The sequence below is a fragment of the Rhinichthys klamathensis genome, unplaced genomic scaffold (genome assembly GCF_029890125.1).
Source record: "Rhinichthys klamathensis goyatoka isolate OS25496 unplaced genomic scaffold, OSU_Roscu_1.1 h1tg000092l_1, whole genome shotgun sequence".
Lineage (NCBI taxonomy): Eukaryota > Metazoa > Chordata > Actinopteri > Cypriniformes > Leuciscidae > Rhinichthys > Rhinichthys klamathensis.
The window spans coordinates 1,537,887-1,563,120 of NW_026606631.1; the positions used below are offsets into that span (position 1 = coordinate 1,537,887).

General features: G+C 42.0%; 1 protein-coding gene across 6 annotated transcripts in view; it reads left to right on the forward strand.

Annotated features, from left to right (window-relative positions):
- The window catches only part of brsk2a (BR serine/threonine kinase 2a), a 252,756-nt gene that overhangs the window by 219,646 nt on the left and 7,876 nt on the right, over positions 1–25,234 (forward strand). For 3 of the 6 annotated variants that reach the window (XM_056252083.1, XM_056252084.1, XM_056252087.1), the window contains exons 12-18: positions 620–770; positions 8,495–8,563; positions 14,252–14,312; positions 16,851–17,058; positions 17,554–17,602; positions 20,264–20,387; positions 20,896–21,076. In XM_056252083.1, the coding sequence (XP_056108058.1) occupies positions 620–770; positions 8,495–8,563; positions 14,252–14,312; positions 16,851–17,058; positions 17,554–17,602; positions 20,264–20,387; positions 20,896–21,076 (843 nt within the window). Of the gene's footprint in view, positions 1–619; positions 771–8,494; positions 8,564–14,251; positions 14,313–16,319; positions 17,059–17,553; positions 17,603–20,263; positions 20,388–20,895; positions 21,077–25,234 lie in introns of all 6 variants that reach the window. The other 3 variants (XM_056252085.1, XM_056252086.1, XM_056252082.1) reach the window with 2 other exon arrangements.

Consider the following 25,234-nt stretch of genomic DNA (forward strand, 5'->3'; position numbering starts at 1 on the left):
TTAGAAGTCTAAAATGACAATTTTTAAACCGAAATGTGGGAGGAGCGTGAGTTTGTTGCCCAGCGCTGTTTGTCTGAACCGCAAGAGGCGTCAGAGTTTACGCTACTCCTACATCATACTTCACACATCGTCAAGTGTTTTTCTTTTGGCGTACATCGACTTGCGTAGGCCGTCTGCCAGAAGCTAGTTATTTTAGTCGATAAAGTTTTAAATATGGATATTTTTCTTACACGAACGCATCGCTTCGCTTCAGAAGACCTTTATTAACCCGCCAGGGCTGTTTCGAAGATTTTTATAATGGATGGATGCGCTTTTATGGACTTCCAAAAAAAAAAAAAAAACGTTCACTCCCATTATAAAGCTAGGAAGAGCCAGGACATTTTCTAATATAACTCCGATTGTATTCGTTTGAAAGAAGAATGTCATATATACACCTAGCATGGCTTCAGGGTGAGTAAATCATGGGCTAATTTTCATTTTTGGGTGAACTATCCCTTTAACAAATGCATTAATTGTAAATTGGGCATGATTACACAATCACAAGCGCTGCTGAGAGCGGCTTTACAGACCAAAAAGTTAACACTGCCTTGTGTGTGTGTGTGTGTGTGTGTGTGTGCAGATCCACCACGGAAGCGCGTAGACTCACCCATGCTGAACAGACACGGGAAGCGGAGGCCGGAGAGGAAGTCGATGGAGGTGTTGAGCGTTACTGATGGAGGTTCACCTGTACCGGCACGGAGAGCCATCGACATGACACAGCACGGACAGAGGTGCAGGAAACACACACACACACACACACTTCTATTATACTTTACATCCATCCTTCTCTAGAGATGCTACTTTACGTGCTGACTTCCATTGTACGTAAAACATTTGTTTTTGTTCAAAAACTAAGGGATATGATTCGAAATAATGCTTTTGTTAACAACATAATGTAACAGAAAACGAATCGGTTACCTAACGTAACCTCGGTTCTCTCTAGAAGAGGGAACGAGTATTGCGTAAGCTAGCTTACGCTGCGGGAAAGATTCATCTTTGCTGAGATATTGAAGCCAAAAAATTATTTCATAATTTGTATCCATACACAACGCAGTTCCTCTGCGGCAGACCTAGAGCAGGCTAGCTAGCAGCTCATTGGTTCGCTCAGAGAGAACTGCTTAAGCCTATGGGAGAGCGGGGCTGAACCCGCTTCCAATGAGAGGCGCCCGCGCGCTCATTGCGTCATAGCCCGCCAGAATGGGCGTGGCTATGGTGTATATAACAGTCTCTCCCAGGCTTATATGTTGATTTATTTCAGCGTGAAGCGAAACGCTAGTAGCGCAAGCACGGCCGGGAACGCAATACTCGTTCCCTCTTCTAGAGAGAACCGAGGTTACGTTAGGTAACCGATTCGTTCTCTTACGAGAGGTTCTCTCGTATTGCGTAAGCTAGCTTACGCTGCGGGAACACCTGGTCAACGCCGTGCGCGCTATGAATCCACTCATGAATCCCAGGGTGATACCGGGGGATTTTTAACGTGGAGTGAATGTAATATGAGGCCGGCAGAGCGGGCACATGAAGTGTATACATAAGCATGTATGAGGCCGGCAGAGCGGGCACATGAAGTGTATAAGCATTTAAGGAGAGCACAAGGGGAGAACCGGTTGTGTGAGGGACTCCCAGTAATGCAGCTTCTTAGGGAGCTGGTCGTTAGACAGCTAGTAATTTTGCCTGCAAGGCGGGAACTTCCAAGTTGTAAAATCTGACAAAAGTGGACGGGGAGGTCCATCCCGCGGCCACACAAATGTCATGAATGGAAATTCCACAGGACCATGCCCACGATGAGGCCATGCCTCTAGTGGAGTGCGCCCTGATGCCCAGAGGGCAGGGCAGGCATTTAGATGCGTAAGCAGAGGCGATAGCGTCTACTATCCATCTAGACAGTGTCTGTTTAGAGGCGGCCAGACCTTTGGTGCGCCCCCCAAACGACACGAAAAGCTGCTCAGCGCGTCTGAACGCGGCAGCGCGCGTAGTGTACAATCTCAGAGCCCGCACCGGGCAGAGGAGATTGGCGTCGCGCTCACTATCGGATGAAGGCAGAGCCGATAGGGAAATAATCTGAGCCCTGAACGGGGTACCAATCGCCTTCGGGATATAGCCATGTCTAGGTTTGAGAATGACAACAGAGTCATTCGGTCCAAACTCGAGACACGCGGCGCTGGATGAGAGCGCGTGAAGATCCCCCACGCGTTTTACTGAGGACAGAGCCGTCAGAAAAACGGTTTTGAGCGAGAGGTATTTTAGGTCCACAGACTCGAGCGGTTCGAACGGGGGTGCTTTCATAGCTTCGAGAACTATAGAAAGATCCCAGATAGGAACCGAGGGGGGGGCGCGGAGGGTTCATCCTCTTAGCTCCCCTGAGGAAGCGGATGACTAACTCGTCTTTGCCCAGGGACTGAGCGCGTCGGGGTTCAGAGAACGCCGCGACGGCTGCCACGTAAACCTTGAGAGTGGAGGGGGACCTGCCCTTGTCCAGCATCTCTTGAAGGAAAACAAGCAAAGACGGCACCTCGCATGACCGTGGGTCCAGATGTTTGTCGGTGCACCATTTTGAGAACACAGACCATTTAGACGCATAGAGCCTTCTTGTGGAAGGTGCTCTAGCCTGTATGATAGTGTTTCTTACTCCTTCTGGCAAATCGACGAATAGTCGTTGATCACCCATGCATGTAGCGCCCAGCGCCATGGATGGGGGTGCCAGATCGTGCCGCGAGCTTGAGAGAGGAGATCTGCTTTGACTGGGATGGGCCACGGGGCTGTCTGTGACAGCTGAGTGAGCTCCGGAACCCAATTCTGACTCTCCCAACGCGGGGCTATGAGGAGCACCGAGTGGCGTGTGTCCCTGATCCTCTGAATTACCTGTGGTAGCAGAGCGATCGGAGGGAATGCATAGAGCGGGCGGCGAGGCCATTCCTGGGCTAGCGCGTCCTCGCTCCTTGAGAAAAATATTGGGCAGTGAGCGTTCTCTTCTGACGCGAAGAGGTCCACCTCTGCTCTGCCGAATAGCCGCCACAGTATTTGGACCGTTTGTGTGTTCAGGGACCATTCTCCTGAGGAGATGAGGTTCCTGGACAGTATGTCTGGACCGTCGTTCAGATGGCCCGGCACATGCGTCGCTCTGAGCGAGAGCAGGCGGCTCTGAGACCAAACTAAAATGCGGTGTGTCAGTAGGAAGAGATTCCTGGACCTGACACCGCCCTGACGGTTGAGATAGGAGACCACAGCCATGTTGTCCGAACGGATCAGGACGTGGTGTCCCCGAATGAGCGGGAGGAAGCGCGAAAGCGCGTTCTTGACCGCAAGCATTTCCAGACAGTTTATGTGTAAGGGGCTTTCCCGTGTCGACCAATGGCCGAAGGCCGGTGAGCCCTCGCAGACTGCACCCCAACCCGTGTTGGATGCATCTGTCGAGATGACTTTTCGGCGGGAAAAGGTCCCCATCGTGACGCCCTGTCGAAACCATTCTGCTACTGTCCATGGCTGCAGCGCCGTGAGACATGTCTGCGTAACTCTGATCAGCTGGCGGCCCGTGTTCCACGCGCGGTGGGGTACACGGCTGTTTAACCAAAGCTGAAGCGGACGCATGTGCAGAAGGCCCAGCTGAAGCACAGCGGAGGCTGAGGCCATGTAACCCAGCATCCTCTGAAAATTTTTCAGAGGTGAGCGGGTGCCCATCTGAAACGAGGCGGCCAGTCGCTGTACACTGCGCGCGCGCTGTGTAGACAGGCGAGCCGTCATCGTGACCGAGTTCAAATCTATTCCTAGAAAGGAAATCGATTGACTGGGTTGAAGGGAGCTCTTTGTCCAGTTGACAGAGAGGCCCAGCGTTTTCAGATGGTCGAGGAGAACTGCGCGGTGCGACAGAAGCTCCGTCTGTGATTGGGCCAAAATCAGCCAGTCGTCCAGATAATTCAATATGCGCAGCCCCTGGCTCCGCAGGGGGGCGAGCGCCGTATCCATGCACTTCGTAAATGTGCGGGGCGCCAGGGATAAGCCGAACGGGAGAACGGCGTATTGATAAACATGACCCTCGAAGGCGAAACGTAAGAATGGCCTGTGACGGGGATTTATCTGGATCTGAAAATAGGCGTCTTTCAGGTCTAGAGAGATGAACCAGTCCCCCTGGCGCACCTGCGCGAGGAGTTTCCTGGTAGTGAGCATCTTGAACGGTCTCTTCATGAGCACTTTGTTCAAAGACCTGAGATCTAAAATCGGTCTGAGGCCGCCGTCTTTCTTGGGAACCAGAAAATAACGGCCGTAAAACCCCGACTCGGTCATAGATGGTGGGACTCTCTCTATGGCGCCCTTTTGCAACAGCGTCGCAATTTCTGAGCGGAGCGTGCCGGCGGCCAGCGGGCTGACAGTAGATTCGAGCCGCGCGCGCGCACGAGGCGGGCGGCGGCGAAACTGTAGCAGATAGCCGTTCTTTATAATGCTTAGTACCCACGGGGAAATGCCTGGAATGGCTTCCCACGCTTTGGAGCATGCGGCTAGTGGCCGAATGGCTATATCGCCCTGATTGCTGCACATAGCGGGCTGGACACAGTGTGTGGGCGTGCTTTGAATGTGTGTGGCAACGGGATTTGCACTCAGAGAGGAGTCTATGGGCCGTGAAACAGAGCGAGCAGAGAGGGGACACGCGCACGAGCTCGTGGGCGTGTTTATGTTCTCTGACATTAGAGCGGGCTGTGCCCGTTTCATGTGATGGGGCTCTGATAGAGACACGGGATATGTTATGCTTGTGTGTATGGGTGAGCACATGATTGTGGGCACATTTTCTACACAACTGGCAAATTTTCTCTTTTTGAGATTTCTCTGGGTAGCCGTAAAAACGGCTTTTTGTCGCTCGCAAGCGGACTGGGACACCGGCTTGTTTGTGGCGGTCAACACTACAGCAGTCGGCGAAATAACGGGGACTGGCAGAGGGCGAAGCTTTGACGGCGGTCCGGCCGCAGCGGGAGAGCACCGTCGTTTTCTTGACTTTGCTAGGCAGACTTCTGATGATCAGGCTTCAGCGTGATCTTAGGTCGCGGGCCTCGAGGGGGCGGCGGTCTGCGGCGGCTGTCAGAGCGAGAGCGAGGGCGGCCGCCCTGTCTGCGCTGGGCTGTTTGAGTCTGCGGAGGGGGGCGCTGTGGTGGAGCTCTGGCAGGAGGCTCGCGAGAGCGGCCCGCGGAAGAGCTAGCGCGGCGGGGCAGAAACAAATTCATCGCCTGAGTAGCTTTCTGGACCTCAGAAAAGCGATCGACGATTCCCGTGACAGCAGATCCAAAAAGGCCCGTCGGGGAGAGGGGCGCGTTAAGAAACGCGGCGCGCTCAGAATCTCCCATGTCGGCGAGCGTGAGCCATAAGTGTCTCTCGGCAACACAAAGGCTGGCCATGCATCTCCCCAGAGCTTGTGCGGCGGATTTAGTGGCGCGAAGGGCGAGGTCCGTAGCACTTCTCAGATCCGTGACAGCGGGGGAGGGGTTTCTACCGCTTTCGGCCCACTCACGGAGAATATCGCTCTGTAATACTTGGAGGACAGACATAGAATGCAGCGCTGCGGCGGCCTGACCGGCGGCGGCGTAGGCGCGAGCATGAAAGCTCGAGGTCGCTCTGCAAGCTTTCGAAGGAAGCGTGGGGGAAGAGCGACATCTAGCAGAGGGCGGGCAGAGGTGTGCGGCGACCAAGTCCTCGACGGGCGGCATGGCTGAGTAACCTTTTTCGGCGGCTCCGTCCACCGAGCGCAGCGAGGCGGATATATCGGAGCGGTTTCTAGCCGAGAGTGGGGTATTCCAGGACTTCGTCAGCTCTGTGTGAAGTTCAGGCAGGAATGGGGCGGCCCGGTTACACGCGGGGGTCGAGCGCCGATGAAAAAAGCTGCCGTCCATCCGGTTCGGGGCCTGCTCGGGTGGAGGAGACCACTCGAGACCGAGGCGTTCGACGGCCTGTGAGAGGAGGCGCATTAGTTCCTCCTCTATCCCAGCGCGGATCCCCGCCGACTCTCTCGTGGATCCGAGAGATGACCAATCTTCACTGTCTGATGCGAGCAGTGAACATGAGTCCTTCTCCTCCGCGGCGTCATCGGAAGCGACAGAGCGGCCACTCGGCGGCAACTGTATGTCCGGCAGGGGCGGGGAGGGAGAGCGGGAAGCGGGAAGCGGCGGCGGCGGCCCGCATGGTTCCGCTGGGGGCTCCGGCGGCCTCTGGGAGCGGCGTTTCTTCTTACGCGACGAAGAGGAAGGCGGCGCGGGAGCGGATTTTGCTGCCAGAAGTCGTGCCCGCAGGGACGACAACGGCAGGCTCTCACAGAAGTCGCATCCTCCATCCGCGAGGGCGAGTTCTGCGTGCTCGAGTCCCAGGCAGAGAGCGCAGATGACATGGCGGTCTCCGTCCTCGAGACGAGCGCGGCAAGAGCCGCAGGAAAAACGAGACATCTTTAAAAAGACGCTCGGCTCTTTTAGATATAAATAGAGAAAAGAGAAGGATACAGTCGTCGGATGGCGCTAGCTTGCAGGGCGGCTGAAGGTGGCGAAGACGGCCGGCTTCTTCAGGGTCCGGGAGCTCGCTAGAGTGATGCCTTCTCGACGGCGACGGCTTTTCTCAGGACAGCAGAAGCGTGCAGCTTGCTGAAGATGAAATGAATCAACATATAAGCCTGGGAGAGACTGTTATATACACCATAGCCACGCCCATTCTGGGGGGCTATGACGCAATGAGCACGCGGGCGCCTCTCATTGGAAGCGGGTTCAGCCCCGCTCTCCCATAGGCTTAAGCAGTTCTCTCTGAGCGAACCAATGAGCTGCTAGCTAGCCTGCTCTAGGTCTGCCGCAGAGGAACTGCGTTGTGTATGGATACAAATTATGAAATAATTTTTTGGCTTCAATATCTCAGCAAAGATGAATCTTTCCCGCAGCGTAAGCTAGCTTACGCAATACGAGAGAACCTCTCGTAAGAGAACATGAATGTACATAACTGATAAGAAAAAAACTAAGAAGAAACAGTTATTTCAGTGAAAAAAACATCAATTGTAAGGCGTCACACTGAGAATTCTGGGAAAGTCAATTTACGTTTTTTTTCACTGTAAATTGCAAGATGCTCTTTTTCATTTTCCAAAACTGTAAATTGAACAGTCCCGTTAGATCCCACCGTTTAAGGGATAGTTCTCCCTAAAAGGAAAACTAAGACTCTGCCTGGTGTTGTTCTAATGCCGTATGCCCTTCTTTCTTTTTCGGACGGCAACATCTTTATAAGCAAGTCTATTTATATAGCACATAAAAAATTCACATTCAATTCAAAATGCTATAAAAAGGATATAAAAAAAGAACCATAAAATAATTAGAACAAGTGTATAACCAATAATAATGACACTAAAACCAAAGAACAAGACATTGATTAGAAATTGTAAATGTATTTACATTTGTACAAATGTATTTAAAATGTATTAAAAGAGTAATAAAAAGAACAAAAACAGGACACGTAGATAAGAGTGCAGTCAGCTGGATGTGGCACAGTGCTCATTCAGTAAATAGACAGCTAAACAGTGTTTTGTGTTTTGAATCTGGATTTGGGTCCGGATTAAAAAATATCCCGCTCGTGCTCGTCCATATAACGGCAGTGATAGAGAGCATATACATATGAGACCAGCATACGGCATACCGCATCAGAACAACACCAGGGCGAGTAAATTATGACTAAGTTTTAATTTTAGGGCGAATTAACAGTTTTTTTACAGTAGCATTAGGTAAAAGTCACAGACTTTTGCCGTTAAAATGACAAAAAAATTGTTTTTACAGTGTCAGTAGAGCTTTAAGTGAACCAGAACATTCATTTAAATACATATTTTCAAAATATAAATGTATATATAAAAAGCCTGTGCTGTACCATTTGATGTCTTAACTAGAGTCTGTGAGCAAGACTACAGCTTTATTTCTACCTATCCTAAATTTTACGAATAATTCAGAGTTTGCTGCTTCGGGGTTTCTTGTGTCTTACTCAATACTCAAAACAAAATATCAAAATAGAGAGAATCTTTTTTTTGTGTGTGTGTGGTTTTGTTGCACATTTGATGACGCACCGAGTGCAGGCCAGTGAGATTCTCAACTAATTCCCACTTCAGGAATTTTTCATGACCCCTCTGGCTATTTGTCATTGCGTTCGGTTTGAGAAACGCCGCTGTGAGGCAAATACTGTCAGAGGTTTGAGAAACGATTCCCGTCATTCACATTTCACTCCTTTTTTCTCGACTCTACCTTTTTAAACTCCATTTTTCCTGTGACGCTTCAAATTTTAGGCTTGGAAAATCATTCCAAAAAGCTATCTGAAGTAAAACCGAATGAGAAAAATAACTTTCCGTAACCAACGCCATTGAAAAAGCGAATACCTTCCCTGTCTTTTATTCTTCATAGCCGGTTAGTTCAGTTCTTTGTTGTTTTGTTCAGAGACTCACTGTTGCTCACTTTGTCTCCCGCTGCAGTAAGAACGTGTTCAGTAAAAGCTTGGATATCTCGGATGGCAAACGCAAACCCCAGAGCAAAGAGGAAAGGTACCAGCTGACCCTCTGACCTTCAGATAGTTCACAGAGCTTTAGTCATCAAAGATGCAGAGATGTTTTTCATGCTTTCCCACAAGAGCCTTTTACTGACCCTGCGCTGCATTAGAGCCTCCCGGCTTCTGTCTTCAATGATAATATGCTCAAAGAATGATTGTGTAAAAACGATTTCGACATTGGTTAGTGTTATGATCTGCGAGTTTGGAGTTTGAACAAAAAAACTTTTGAAAGACAATTAGCATACTTCTACTAAATATATAAAAAAGAGTGTAATGTGTTGTGATGGTAAAGTTTTTTTATTTTATTTTTTTGCGTGAAGTGAGGCAATTCTTCTGTATTAGGACAAACCGTGTTGCTATAAACGTAAGGATAAAAATTTTCACTTTAAGTATAAACAACTGAAAAAAGTGGAGAAAAAAATTCCAAAAACATTCTGAGCTTTAATATATCATATAGTGTTGCAAGTTTATTTTAAGAATTTTTTGATATTTTAACTGTAAAACAATACAAAATCAGATAATTGTTTTGCAGTGCACCTCTACACTATTATCAGATGTTATACTATAGGAAACAGGTTTTATGATCTTACACAGTGTTATTTTAGTATTGCTTATATACTATTATAGTATGTATTAATATTTTGAATTAGCTCTCATTTTTATTTTACACATTTTGTTATGTGCTTTTGTCAATGTTTGTAAAACATTGTCAAATTTATTTTTAGTTCTTTTATTAATTTATTTAACTTGTTTTAATTTATTCAATTTAAGTTTTTCAACTACTATCTATATTTTATTTGAATTTAGCTTTATTTCAGTTTCTAAAACACACACACACACACACACACACCCACACACATATATATGTGTGTGTGTGTGTGTGTGTGTTTTAGAAACTGAGATAATGTGTGTGTTTTGAAAACTGAAATAAAGCTGAATTCAAATAAAATAACTTTTTATTATTTGTAGCATGTTAAAGGCTAGCACCTGCTTAGCATTTCCCTTATAAATGAATTTAAATCCATTTAAATAGTAAATGGGGCAGAATACATTTTTATTTATGACATACAGTATGCAGATTGAAACTCCGTCAAGGTCCTTCCGGGAATTCTCACAGACTTCTCACAGTTTCACAGAATGCATATCATGAAATGAAGTCGCTTACAGTCTATATGTATATATATAGTTCATATATATATATAAACGTTCGGTATATCCAATGTCGTGCCATCTATCTTGAACCATCATCCCGCAGCCAGACCAAAAATGAACTCCACCTCTATTTATTTTAGCCTCCGCTATCTTTTTCTTCACTACCATTATTCCCCGTAAACTTTGAACCCTCACCTTCCACTGTATAATAACAAAGTAGGTCTCGTTCCTCCAATTCATTTCAAAACCCAATTTCATTAAACTCTTTTCATTCCCACTCAAATGGCCCGAGGGGATTGAAATGGGGAATTGACAGGAGATGACCCGAGACTGACACATGCGCCACCTGAGGATTTCACAATGATTGTGTTTCAGCCGCATACCTAAAGAAAGAAGAGACTAGCTCTGTTCTGCTGCGTACTGCATACACTTCGAATACTCCTTATTTGAATGATAAAAATGATAATAATAATGGGAAATAGTACAAACTGTGCAACAATACATTTTTTTTTTTTTTGTCAAATTACATTTGTCCCATGACCTCATTACACCCCTTTAATTCCAGTGGCATCTGGTTATAGGATGTTATCGTAAAATGAAAACTGTTATTTTGCATTTTTCAATTCTGAGTGGAAGTCGAGATAAAAATGGTGAATTCTGATTCATTCGTCAAGCTTGAGATGTTCAGGGGAAGGGGTTTTAAAATGACAACAACAAAAAAAACCTCTGCATCTTTACTTCTATTTGGACTAGACAATTGGTGTTCACACTTGGCAGATTTGGTTCGATTAAAACAAACTACAGTGCGATTGTTCTGTTAGTGTGCGCACCAAATAAGCGGACTGAGAACCCTGTAAAGGAACTCGAACCATTCGACTGAAATATGAACACAACATGGACCAAAGACATCTAAACAAATTAAAAACAGGACGTGATGTCACAAGATGCGACTCTAAAAAGGCCAGAATGTTCAAGCAAACCTGGTTCCTCTCGTCATAGTCTCGATGTTGCCCATTAAAGTTCGATAGAAGCGTCGGAAACGCCGTCTCCTTGCAACAGATCATCGTTTGTGTGTGTGACGGAGGAATTCCTGGTGTGGACTTAAAAATGACAGTGTGAACACAGAGTGAACCACGACTAAATGTGTCATTTTCTTTTTTTGCTCTGGACCAAAAGAAACACTACAAGTGTGAACACAGAGTAAATCAAGCATATATTTAAATCCAGTTTTTAGCTGTGATTATAGATGACGTTACATCTACAAAAAAAAATATATATAAAAAAAAAAAATGTAGATCCAGTTTTTAGCTGTGATTATAGATGCCGTTACATTGCATTAGTTATAGACCACTCATCTTTAGTGTAGATCTTGGGAGTCTTTTTGACATTTGAATTTTTTTTCCAACTTTCTCTATAATATGGAAACTTGATTCTGCCACGGAATAAAAAATAAAAAAGGTAATTGTGATTTTTTTTAATTTACAATTCTGACGTTTTGGAGTTTATCACTCACAATTGCAAGTTTATACCTCACAATTCTCTTTTCTGAGAAAAGAAGTCAGAATTGCGAGAAAAAAGTCAGAATTGTGAAATATAAACTTGCAATTGCGAGAAAGTCAGAGTTTATATCCCGCAATTCTGACTTTATAATTCGCAATTGCAATGTATAAAAATTTTTTCGCAATTTTCTTTTAAATTGTTTTTTTTTTCATGGCGAAACAAGCTTCCCTAGTATCATAATTTACTACCTCCTAAAAACAGTGCATTTTAAACTAGAAGTGACCTCCGAAACTGACTTTCTGTTGCATCATTTGTGTTTTTGTGCTGTTTATTGACTTTAAAAGGCATGGGATCAGTGTGAGTCAAAGAAAAAAGAGACTTTTTGAAATGTTATTTTTAAAAGCTGGATCTGTGTGATGAAGCATATGGCAAGGAGTGAGTTTTTTTAAAATGGAAAGTTCATGAGAAAGAGATGTGAGTTTTGATGTGGTTGATTTTGCAGTTAGAAATCATGTCATGTTAACAGTAGTCCGTTAATATCCTAATCTATTTGAGCAAATTGGATTAATATAAACAATATGCTTCCAAAAATGATTGACTGATTCATTTAAATAATCATTTAGTTGTGTTCCTGGAGCTCATTTTATGTCTTTTAGTGATGATTTATCTGTAAACAAAGATTTTAATGCTCTGACTGCCAGGCGATTAGTCCCCACATAATGCCCTTCACATCTAAATATAGGTTTCGCATTTTATTCGTTTCATACGCTGTTCTGCGTATACCAATGCGTCACGTGCTGGATGTCTCCACTCACCCCTTTATAACTCTAGATTAGAATAACTATCTTTAGCATCAGCAGGATTCATAGCCATCTCTTCCTCTAAACACCCACACATGAGAGAGATGCCACTCACAGGGTTTCAGCCTAGACTAGTGTTTTACATATAAACACCTATTATATCATTTGACTAAAAGGGATAGTTCACTCAAAAATAACATTTTGTTTTTGGTGATCTTTTCCTCTAAAGGGGCCATGACATGCATTTTTATTTATTATTATGTATGTCCCTTTAGGTTCACTTGTAATGCTAATAAAGAAAACAACTATTATTTTCATAGATAATATGAAAATAACCCTCTGTCTAGAATGATCCGTTTTTAAAGAGCGGCTCCTTTAAAGTAGTTCACTTCAGAATGAACATTTATTGATAATTTACTCACCCCCACGTCATCCAAGATGTTCATGTCTTTCTTTCTTCAAAGGCTCTACACAATCCCAGCCGAGGAATAAGGGTCTTATCTAGCCAAACCATCGGTCATTTTCTAAAAATAAATAAATAATAATTTATACTTTTTAACCACAAAAGCTCGTCTTGCACTAGCTCTGCGATGCACCAAACATTACGAAATCACGTTGAAAGGTCAAGCATGACGTAGGCTAAAGTAAAGATCTAGTGTTTACAAAGCGAACATGCAAAGACTAAGTCAAATGCCATTTACCAATGGGTAAAACAACGGGTTTTAGCCTATATCAGGTTCCCGCCTGACCTTTACAACGTGATTAAGTAATGCGTGAAGTCGTGCAAAGGACGTGCAAAAGACGAGCATTTGTGGTTAAAAAGTATATAAATGTTTAGATTTTTTAGAAAATGGCCGATGGTTTCTCTAGATAAGACCCTTATTCCTCGGCTGGGATCGTGTAGAGCCGTTGAAGCTGCACTGAAACTCCAAGTTGGACCCCATTGAAATCACTATATGGAGAAGAATCCTGGAATATTTTCCTCAAAAACCTCAATTTCTTTTCGACTGAAGAAAGAAAGACATGCATACCTTGGATGACGTGGGGGTGAGTGAATTATCAGGAAATTTTAATTCCGAAGTGACCTACTCCTTTAAGGCTTGTCAGTAAACGGCCACTGTTCTGATTGGCTAATGTCATTGCATAGGAAACAGTATCAGCCGACTCGCTATTGCACGCGAGTAAGTGTTTTGAAAACATTTTTAACTTCTGTTTGCTGCAATTCGCAACCTCACCACTAGATATTGCTAAAATGTACACACTGCACCTTTAAGCTATGCAAATTGCTGGATGTTTCATTTGTACAAAACATCTTATGTCAAAAGATCCAAGCAAATTTGATTTCTCATGTCATATGACCCTTTATCTTGGTTTTTCTTCAGACTCTTGCTGACACATTTGCATGTGTTGTTCTTAGTGAAGCTTCCCCTGATTTTTGGGACATAGGGGCTCAGATTAAGGCCGCTGTCCGCCTCAGTGCTTTAGGGTTGAGGACGCTGCTTTCATCCCAAACAGACCTGACATCTGACCTGGATTACAGATCCAGAGAGACAGCAGGACAGAGATCAAGATTCAGTGGCAAAAGTGATTAGAATGTGGAGAGAAAGACCAGATGAATGTTAGAGAAGTCTGAGAACACTTTGAAAATGTATTTTGTTAATTTAAACCTGAAAATAAAGGGATATTACCATTTTTAACAGTTACAGCACAGAATGACACAGCAATGCCTGAAGATAGAATTGCGTTTTATTTTATTTTATTTCAAAAAAATATATGCATAAAAAATACATTATAAGTCAAAAAACTGGATTGAATAACAATAACTAGGTGGATTTTATCTTAATGACCTGCACTATTTTCCACAATAAAAAAATATGCATTATCTGGGACAAAAATATATTTAATACACATTATATGTTCAAAAGTTTGGTGTCAAAATTGCTGTTTTCTATTTAAATATATTTTAAATAATTTATTCTTGTGATCAAAGATGAATTTTCAGCATCATTACTCCAGTCTTCAGTATCACATGATCCTTCAGGAATGTTTTAAAAAAAAAGGTATAGTAAACTGTTAGACTTATAAAGCTTAAATTGCTTAATATTTGGGAAAGAGGTAAATGTTCCCCCTTTATAATAGAGTGTGTACATCAGCACTGTTCTCACTTCCTGTCCCTCCTCAGCTGTAAGCAGCCTCTCACCGTGTGTGTCTTCTGGTGTGTGTCCACACAGGTCACGGTCCATCAGCGGGGCGTCCTCTGGTCTCTCCACCAGTCCTCTCAGCAGCCCACGGGTGAGTAAGCTCCGCCCCCAGCACACCTGCTCCTGTCTGTCCACCAATCAGCACGCAGCTGCTCAGTCACCTTCATGGCAACCATCACACACTCCGTTACACTGCACATACTACACCACTGTGAGTGGTGGTGTTGTGTTGATTTATAAAAAACGAATTTGGATTATTTTCTAGGCTGTGACATTTTAAATTTGGACTATACATATATGGCAGATGATAGTAATAAGCAAAGTGCTCTTGACACAAACTCTTTAGGATCTTAGTAGGTGAGTTTTTTGGTGACAATTTAGTGTTTTTTATTGGAAAGTTATTATTATTATTATTTTAGCCCTTATCCAGCAGTCACGAATGACTGGAAAGCTCAAGAAAATGAACTGGTGGTAAGGTGTAGGATGCCTGGAAATAGCATTCTGGCCTCTAGCAAGCAAAGTAAACAAGAAAGGGAAGAACGCAAGAGTGAGTCGTAGAAGAAAGCAGTTTTTGTTTCATGGAGATATATTCTTTCATCCTATCTGCTGGAAATCCAGCTCAGGGAAGGCTGTAGAAAATCCCACTCCTCTGATTAGGACAGAAGCTCTTGGCTAAACTTTTCCAGTTGACTTGTTTAAGACAGCTCACAGATTACAGAGGGCTTGCCCTGAAGCTCAGTAACGTATAGAACAGTTTCCAAGTGGAAATTGATTTAGAAGTTCACTCTAAACCTGTAGGTCACATGAAAAGTGAGGATTTTAAAGACGTTATTTTCATGTTTGACATAAATTAGGTTAATGTACTGCTTGTGAATTAGTTTGCTTTGATTACTTTGCTGGATTCCAACTGTGAAGAGACAAAAGTGCTTGAAATATTCAATTTCAATGTGTTTTGAGATTTGAGACATTCATATTCAGATGCTCAGGTGCTTTAAAGGTTTATGAATGATTCAGAATGTGGACGCAGTCCAGCCTTGCATTTTCTTTGACGTTAGTTTGTTAGCAGATTATTCTGAGTTCAAATTCATATTGGTCAATGACATGACTCATCTTTTGTCCTTTATATTAATTTATTTTAAAATACATTGAAATGTAATTCATAAATACAGTGACTTAAATACACCACTACTATGATGAATCTCTATGATTTTTTGGACAAAGTAAAAAATGGCAGGGTGATACAACTGTCCTGATATAATAATGAAAGAGACATTTTTGAAGTAATATATTATCTTATATTCTAAGATTACCATATAATCTAATAATATTTTAACAAATTGCTTCAGTGCCTATTAGCAGTCATATGGTGCAACCAACATGCTGAAACCTACAACAGTAAAATTATTTCATAGAAAGGTCGCCAGTAATCTCTTATATCTGTGTTTTGAAGTCACAAACACTTTTACACTGAAAAAAATATATTTTTTTAAAGTAATTATTATTATATGTACTCTCACATGTATTTGGATATATGCTATTACTTTTTGCTTAATGGCTACTCCTCATGTAATTTTTGGGGTTATTAAATTTAAACCTTTGTTGAAAATGGTATAAAAGTTTTTCGAAACCATATGAATCTAACATAATGAGTACATTTCTATAACAACTTGGCATGTTTTAAACTGGATTTTTTCCGATTTTTCCTTTTCTTTATCATGGATGTTTTTATATGTCGTCCACCCAGATAGTGCAAATTACGTTGTCCACACCTCTCATTCATGATTTCATGTTTGATGTCCAAGTTGCTCATTTCACGGAAGAAAATTTGCTGTTTAATCCCTTTTTATTTTCCCATTGGCATTGTTCTTTTGTGTGCCTGAAAAGACTCTTGATTTGCTCTTCACAATGGCCTTGTTGCATCTTTGGGTCACCAGTCTTTGCTAACTGCATGATTCTTTTGTTTCTTCTGCATCACCACGGATCCTTTTTCTCCCTAAATGATTCCTTCCCTTTTTGTGTGTTTTACCCTTGCTGCTTTGTGACTCTCGTGCCTTAATATCTCGATGTGTTCTGCTCTGGTTCTCGACTTCCCCTAAAGCCGGTCCGAAAGTTCTGTGTCCCGCCTAAGTCCACTGAGCTGCTCTTGTCCCCCAGTTCTAGTTCTAGTATCACTGATTCCCTAAAACCAAACTCCGATCAAAGCGGGGCAAAACCCCCAACGTCTAACTCCCTGAAGCCAAACTCAGAACAAAGCGGGGGAAAACCCCCAACTTCTAACTCCCTAACACCAAACTCTATTTCTGAGTTTCTCTTGCCCTACCCAAAGACCCAAACTCTTCCAGCCAAACCCAAAGACAAACCCTTACACTCCGTCCGATCAAACCCTTTACCTGAAACCGAGCCTGAACCCATTTTGACAGCCAAGTCAGAACCTTCGACTCCGTGTCAGCCTCAAGCTCCCTGTTTTCCGGGCCCCCCACTGGTGCGACGGGTGACCCCCGCCTCCATCACTCCCCCTACGCTCTCAGTCCCTTTTAGGCCTGTTGTCCCTCTTTCCCCCATCCGTCTACACCACTTTCACCCTGTGTCCGGCTCTGACCACACCACCAAATCTATCCCTACCATACAGGTGACCCCCCACCCCTCTCCAAGGGGCAGCCCTATCCCTACCCCCAAAGGAACGCCCGTGCACACGCCTAAGGACAGCCCAGCGGGAACGCCGACCCCTACGCCACCCCCCAGCCCCTCCATCGGGGGAATGCCCTGGAAGACTCGCCTCAACTCCATCAGGAACAGCTTCCTGGGCTCGCCACGCTTTCACCGCAGGAAACTGCAAGGTATCGTGAGAAATTGGTGGATGCAGTCAACAATCTACAATTCATCCATCCATCTATCCATTCTCCAAACCACTTGTCCTATGTAGGGTCACGGGTCATTATAGACCTAAAATAATGCTCTTACCTCCTCCAGATTGACTGGATTTTTTAATGCTTGTTGTGGCTAAATTGTCTCATTTACATATACTGACTGTAAAACTAATAATAAGCCTGCTTCCATGGTTACCACCTTGGTACTTTCTTTCAGTAGCATCAGTTTGCATTTCTAAACATCTTTTACTGCATGCGACCCATTAATGATCCAGTTTTATTGTTGGCATAACTTTTAAGCCCAAGCTGAATGAGCAACCTGTGATAATAATACTCATTTGCATGCAACTATAGGCTCTAATTATGTTTGTCCTACTTAGTGAGATGTTAAATTAGTTAAAGAACTATTCAAAAGTCATACGACCTTGATGACTGACAAAAACATCTTTGCTTTGTTCTGAACAGTTCCCACTCAAGAGGAAATGTCCAGCCTCACGCCAGAGTCTTCCCCAGAGTGAGTACACATCTTTTTATATCGTCATGGATTTTCCTTTGACTTCTATTGTCTTTTTGTCAAGCTATTGAATAAAAAGCTATTAATTGAATTGTTTATATATATATACACTGCCTGGCCAAAAAAAGTCACTGTTTGGATTTAAATGGGCAAATGGTTAAAAGTCTATGATTGAATCATTATTGCAGTGATTATTATGTGTCTAGCATGTTATATGTTTGGCATCAGTTCTTCTAACCCTAATTGATGGAGTGTAGCTTTTCATTTCTTGAACAATCATGTATGAAGACACATCATGGCCATATTCCAGGATGACAATGTCAAGATTAATCAGAATCAGATTGTGAAAGAATGGTTGGGAGGAGCATGAAGAATCATTTTCACACATGAATTGGCTCTTCTGAGCTCTTCCTTAAATTCATTGAAAGTCTTTGGGATGTGCTGGAGGAGACTTTACAGAGTGCTGGACTATTGGATTGTCAATGCAAGATCTTAACCATAAATTGATGCACTTCTTGATGGAAATAACATTTATTTCCATCAAGAGGTGCATCAATTTTTCATCAAGATCTTGTAACTAATGTTAAAAAATACAACTTTTGAGTTGAATAATGTATAGTAAATGTTGATAATAACATTTACTAAGATTAATAAATGCTGTAGAATTATTGCTCATTCTTTGTTCATGTTAACAAAATTTCTTGACTAATGTTAACTAATGAAACCTTATTGTAAAGTGTTATATATATATACTGTATATACTATATATACAGGTATATATACTGTATGTATATATATATATGGACGGTCACCGTGATTTTGCCAAGTAAGACATGGTCCTGGATCAACATATTTTGTTGATTCTGAATCAACATTCCTGTCCCAAAATATAGTCCTTACCCAATCCCTACCCCTAAACCTAACCCTACCCATAACTTTTCCCTAAAATCAGAGGGTAATGAAAGGTGAATGACACTGATGTTTAAGTACTTCACCCTGGTTCTAAGCCTAAACTTGACATAAACTGTAAACTTGTTCCTCAAATCTGATTGGTTGATTGGAAAGTTTATCCAGGATCAACAAAGATGTTGATCCAGGAACATGTGGTACTTGGTGAAATCACGTTCACCATATAGGGACATTTGTTTTCCATAAACATCCAATAGTGCTTTTCCAGCTTACCATTAAGTCAGTTTTGTGCTGGAAACACCTTTAAAATACAGCCGCCAAGAAACCTCCTCTGAAAAAGACGAATTGTAGACCTTGAACAATACTTACCCAACAACAGTGTTGATGTAAAACCCCCTTAGCACTTCAGAAATCATTGTGAGTTATGTTTGCCTCAGTTAAACCATTTAGTGTTTTTTCCTCTCTAATGGAAGCTCAGTCATATCTTTCTCCCACCGAGGGTCTCAGCGCACAGCAGACAGCAGTCACAAACTCTCTCCCCCACACGGAGTGATGCCTCATCCTCTTTTGTTTTCTATTTTGTCTTCCATAACTTATCCGCCTCTCTCGCGCTCTCCGCGCCAGCTGGATAAGCCGCAGCACTCTCTGCTTTCTTTTGTCATCCTCTGCCATAAATCAGTTTCTGGAAGCTAAGTTGTGAGCGACTGTGCTTTGTTGATACACAACACTGGCGAACTGAAGCTTTTTAGAGCTAGAATAATGTTTAGACAGACAGTTATTCCTTTATATGCTAAAACAAGACCAAATTACAGCTGCTAGTTTAAACACCAGGGGTTTTGGTTGATTTTCCATCAACAGAGATGGTTTCATTCTCAGAGAACTACTGCAGCAAAATTGCAACAGTTGTTTAACAATACTTTCTCTAAATATGGGTCGCAAATGAATATAATGGCAGCTTATACTCTGAAATGTATCATATAAATATGCAGAAATATTTTTAGAATTTATTTATTTTAATTTCCTAGCATTGCTAAGTCAGCATGGCCACCGAGACAAAATATCAATAAACATTTCTTAATATTATCAATGTTTAAAACAAATTCAAGAATATTTTTGTGTAAACTGATATTCCTGATTCTTTTCAGATATCTTTGACGAACAGATTGCAAAAGTTAATGGTTAACAATACATATTCCATTCATTAAATCAAAGATAAATAATAGGTCTGCTCTGAGAAGAACACACTAAAGTTGCAGCATTATCTGACTCTAGGATAGAAATACTTTATAGAGATCAAAGCAACTTGTACACCACTAAATACGTGAGCCAATTTTGCAAGTCGTCTTAAATTTATATCACAACAAATGATGCATTCATATTTTGGCTTTTATAACAATTGACTTCCTAAAATGCATTTTTGGAGCAAAACACCAACCAGGGTGAATATGAACAAGCATTTTTTTTTTTTTTTTTTTTGCTGTGCGGCAAGAGCATCTTATGGATTTTTGTACGACTACATTTTTCTTACAGCCATCAATATAACCTCATGCAAAGTTCATCATGTTAATTCATGGTAGATGCTCTGCTGTGTGCCGATCTTTCATAGAGTCCCTTTTATAAATTATTCAATATCAATTTATTTTGCATAAGCGCCATAGGATCTGTCTTATTCTGAGCTCTGATATGGACTGCTCTTGTATCCCCTGAAGACTTCATAAAAAGTTCATGTTTTGTATTTCTCTCGCCCTGCAGACTTGCCAAAAAATCTTGGTTTGGTAACTTCATCAACCTAGAGAAAGAAGAACAGATCTTCGTGGTTATTAAGGACAAGCCACTGAGCTCTATAAAAGCCGACATCGTCCACGCCTTTCTCTCGGTGAGAAATCTGTTTCGCATGGCTCCAATCCCGTTTCATTCCAATGTTGTGAACGACAGCTATGAATATTTGAATATATGCTTCTACGTTCTCTCTATCAGATCGAAAGACGCAGCAGTTTTGATAGGCTTGGCCGGAAGCCTGTGTTTTTACGTTTGCAAACACCTTTCTGATTTGTGTTTCATTTCTGTAAAATGCTAGTGTGAGATGTTTCCATCCTTCCCTGTGGCTGCCTCTTTCATTAGAGGTCAATGGAAAATCAACGCAGGGCATGAATCATTAGCATATAGATGTTGTGCCTCGAGAGGTTTGTGGAAAAGGGAAAGGAGTTTAGTGTGTCATTTAGACCGGCAAGTGGTTTAAATGTCTGTTTAAAAACTAGCTTGTCGTGGTTAGTGATGTTTTTCTCACATTCGGCTACACGAAAGTTATAAATAGCCACAAGTTTCCATAGAGGTGCTTCCAAATATGTAAGAGCTAATCGAGCTTTACCTTTCTCCTCCATCAGATACCCAGCCTCAGTCACAGCGTCGTCTCGCAGACGAGTTTTCGGGCCGAGTACAAATCTACAGCCGGTCCCACCGTCTTCCAAAAGCCTGTTAAGTTCCAGGTTGACATCACGTACACCGAGAGCACCGTGACCACCAAGGAGAACGGCATCTATTCAGTCACCTTTACTCTGCTCTCAGGTAAACACAGCAACTGCAATCAACATCACCAATCATCAAGCCCGTAGATCACGGGCGTAGCTTGAAAACGCGAAAATAGCTGTGGGAAAAGGTGAAAAAGGTGAATTATTTGTACCTTTTTTAATCTTATTTGGGATAATCACATTCAATTTGTCAGAATAACCTGCAACAGTATTTTTACAAGGAAAACAATCCCTGGTAGAGCACAGATTGGGTCAATTTGGCAGCATGGTTGGATGATAAAAGCTAAAAAATATATATATCGTAATATTTTTCTGCCTTTTGAGGATCAGTATGCATCTCGATATTTATGTATTTGCTCTGAAATAACTTTTTTATGGTGATTTTTCAGTTATAATAGCCATAATTTTGACTGAAAAGCCTTTGTTGCCAATTAGATTCAAAACGTTTAATGTAAAAAGCTATAAATATATATAATTTGGTAATAATTTGTATTTCTATTCACCAATACATTGTTGCCATACAAGCAGGGACGGACTGGGACTAAAAAACGGCCCTGGACTTTGTCTAGGCCCGGCCCAAGGCAATCGGCGCGCGGAAACTCGACAAAAACAACAATAACGCCTGCCACCAGGCATGTGTCACAAGACTTTAATTGTGGCTGATACTATACCATCCAAATTATAGCTAACAGCATTATACAATCTATTCCATGCTGTCTTAAAATGAATGTATTACTTAATAATCTTAATTAATTTATGCAGTAATTAATCTTAGCTACTGCACAAATAATAATACCACATCTAAATGAAAATACGCTACACCATTACAAATGTAACTTCTGTATTTAAAATCTTCAAAGTTTGTAAGCATTAACTGTAACGTTACCAACATTTTTAAAAGTAAAAGCACAACATATTTCTTACTATTAGCTACATTTTACAGCTAAAATGTTGAAGTTTAGCTGTTTTAACTACTGTAATCATTAAAATGTAGCAAGCTGAATATCACTTCCTAACATCATCCCGTGAGACACGCGCACACTAGCACACACACTAGGGGTGGGAATCTTTGGTCACCTCACGATCCGATCCGATTCTAGGAGTCACGATCCGATTCCAGAACGATTCTTTATCTACCTCCCCCCCCCCCCCCCTTATTAATTCATTAGTTTACATAAGTAATTAAGTACTTTTTAAAAAATAATTCCTAATTTTTTTTTTTTTATTAAAACAGTTGTATGTTAAGAATTTTAAACTAATATAACTAATATAACAAATAATAAAGAGGAGCATAGAAAAATATAACAAACAACAAACAAAAAGTGCTTTCAGTAGCCTATAGATTATCTGAACATTTTCCATTCAAGAACTGTGAGTGATTTTTCTTCTTTACTGTTGTTTTTTACTATGACATCATAGACTGCGGAAGATCTATTAAGCTGCATTCACGCACGCATCTCTTTTGAAATAAAAGAAGTAATGCGGTGTGTCCTGTCCGTTTAATCCCTTAAGACATAACTGGCTGTGTTTACGTTAATTTTGCACAAGTACATTAAACCACTACACGGAGTCGTACAGCCGCATGCGCAAGCAGTCTCACAAATAAAGCGCGCGTCAGCATTTGAAATTGAAAGCAGCCTTCTGTTAGTGAGGTTCATATTTTAAATATATAAGTCCACTGCATTCCAAACCATATAAATGATGACTTCGTAGAGCATTTGTAAGGAAAATACCGACGGGCGAGACAGCACACTTCAATTGTAACATCAAAGAAAGCGCGCGTCTCTCACAGCGTATCCTGTGCAATGAAGCCTGTGAATGTCCTTGTAATTCGCTTCAACCTTTCCGAACTTTATGAAAGATTATTTTACGGAAGGTTCGAGTGGTGTATGTGTGTGAGGAATTGGAAGCAAGCAGAATACGGGTGTTTCTAAAGCAAACTCAACGTCATCGCACATCTGGTTAAAAACTAAGCTCAGAATCGATTCTGGAATTCTCAGAATCGATCCAGAATCGTTGGAGAGAGAATCGCGATGCATCGATGGATCGATTTTTTCTCCCACCCCTAACACACACGCAAGGTCTCTAGCTCGCTCCCTCTCTGTGACTGCGTGTGTGGCGGGTGGTGGGCCGGCCCGCCGGCTGTCCTGGAGTACCGGCCGTTCTGTGATTCTCCAGATCACACAGATGGCCAGTCCGCCCCTGCATACAAGAAGGTTAACTTCTGTTTATTACTCAAACATTTTAATACATGAGAAATGCCACGGGGGAATATTTTTGAGTGATAACAGCCATTAGGTAGGATCATGAAACTACACTGAAAAACATTTGGTGAAGGGATTACTTTGAAAAAAGATTCACTCAGAAATTGCTTGTAAATTTTACAGTCACAAAGAAACGGCAAGTAACATATCAAATTTAATGTGAAATTATGAAGTAGAAAGATGGAAATAGTATTTTCTTGTAAAATGTTTTACAGCGTAGTTGTAAATGACATCGGGGGCTCTATTTTAACGATCTGAAACGCAAGTATCAAGCGCGAAGCGCAAGTAACTTTGTGGGCGGGTCTTGGGCGCTGTTGCTATTTTACCGGCGGGATAAATGACTCTTGCGCCTGGCGCAAGTTTAAAAGGGGTTGGTCTGAAATAGCTTCATTATTCATAGGTGTGGTTTGGGCGTAACGTGAAATAAACCAATCAGAGCGTCATCCAACATAGGCCTACCCTTTAAGAGCAGGTGCGCATGTTGCATGGCGGATTGCTATTATAACGGCGGATTTACCAGGCGCGCGCCAGGAGCGGTTCACAGCCGAGGAGACCGACGTTCTTGTCAGGACCGTAAAAGACAGAGAAGTGACGTTGTATGGATGGGAGAAACCCACCCAAATCAGCGTTGGTTAAACAGGCGTGGGATGAAAAAAACTAAATTTTCTTTACATCTTCATGGACACCACAATGATTTCCCTCATGTGTTAATATTTTTCCTTGTTATAATGTATGATTTGCGGTCATTTGCATAAAACAAACCTAAACCATCTCTATGTAAGGGCCATATATTAGGCTCAGCAAACGTACTTCGTCATATATATATATATATATATATATATATATATATGACAAAATATAATTGAGATAACACATTTATGAGGCCACCCTAGAGTATGTGTGGTTTCAGTTGTTCCTTAATTTTTTTTATAAATTTAGAGTACATTTCAGTAAAAGTAGTTATAGTTCAAGATTTGTTTGTGAAAACGTTTGTATGTAGTGAATGAGACCTATTGTCTTGTGGAAACTTAAAGGTTAGAGATGTATTTTTGTATCACCAGCAAACTCATTGCAAATATATTGTGAATATTTAATGTAAAGCCCATTACTGACAGTGTACACTTAGTCTTGGCTAACTTAGACGAAGCCGTTTTGAGCTTGTCCACTTTCGACCACTTCCAGAGGTAGTAGAAAATGCAATCTGGTCAAAATGCACGACCGGATTGCTTTCATAGTGTAAACGCTCATGTGGTCGAATGTGTTCAAACTGCCACAAAAGACCGTCTTCTCTCCGCCTACTTATCCCAGAAGGGTTTTAAACTTTGTTGGCTGGAGACCCAAGTTTGGTTTGAAGACAAAAAACGTCCCAAGCACAATGTTCTCTCACAATTCCTGATTTCTAACACACACTCACATCGTTCGGCTGGGCTTTCTGCTGTCAGAGCAGAAACGAAAACTGATGCTCTCAGTGTGTTTTTCCATCTTCTCCTTTTGTGTTCCTGTGTAAATAAATGTAAATAGCTTGAGCTTGTTTTGTCCATAAGATTGAAAGATCTAAAAAAAACATACATTTACACTACATAGACGCTTCCCCTCGAATAAATTCGAATAATTCAGTAGAATTAACACTTTCTCTTCTCTTCTATTCTATAAAAAAAAAAAAAAAAAAACTGCACTAAAATTAAACTAAGAGGGGTTATAGCACTTACGTATTGTTGTCCTACTGTTAGTTTAACTGCTTCTATTGTTCTCATTTGTAAGTCGCTTTGGATAAAAGCGTCTGCTAAATGAATAAATGTAAATGTAAATGTAAATGTAAATCAGGACAGAAGTGGTTGAAAGTGGACAAAAGAGACGGATTAAAACACCAGGTGTAAACGGGAATGTGTCTCCCTCGTCGACCAAAACTCATCTTAATACCGGGTGTAAAC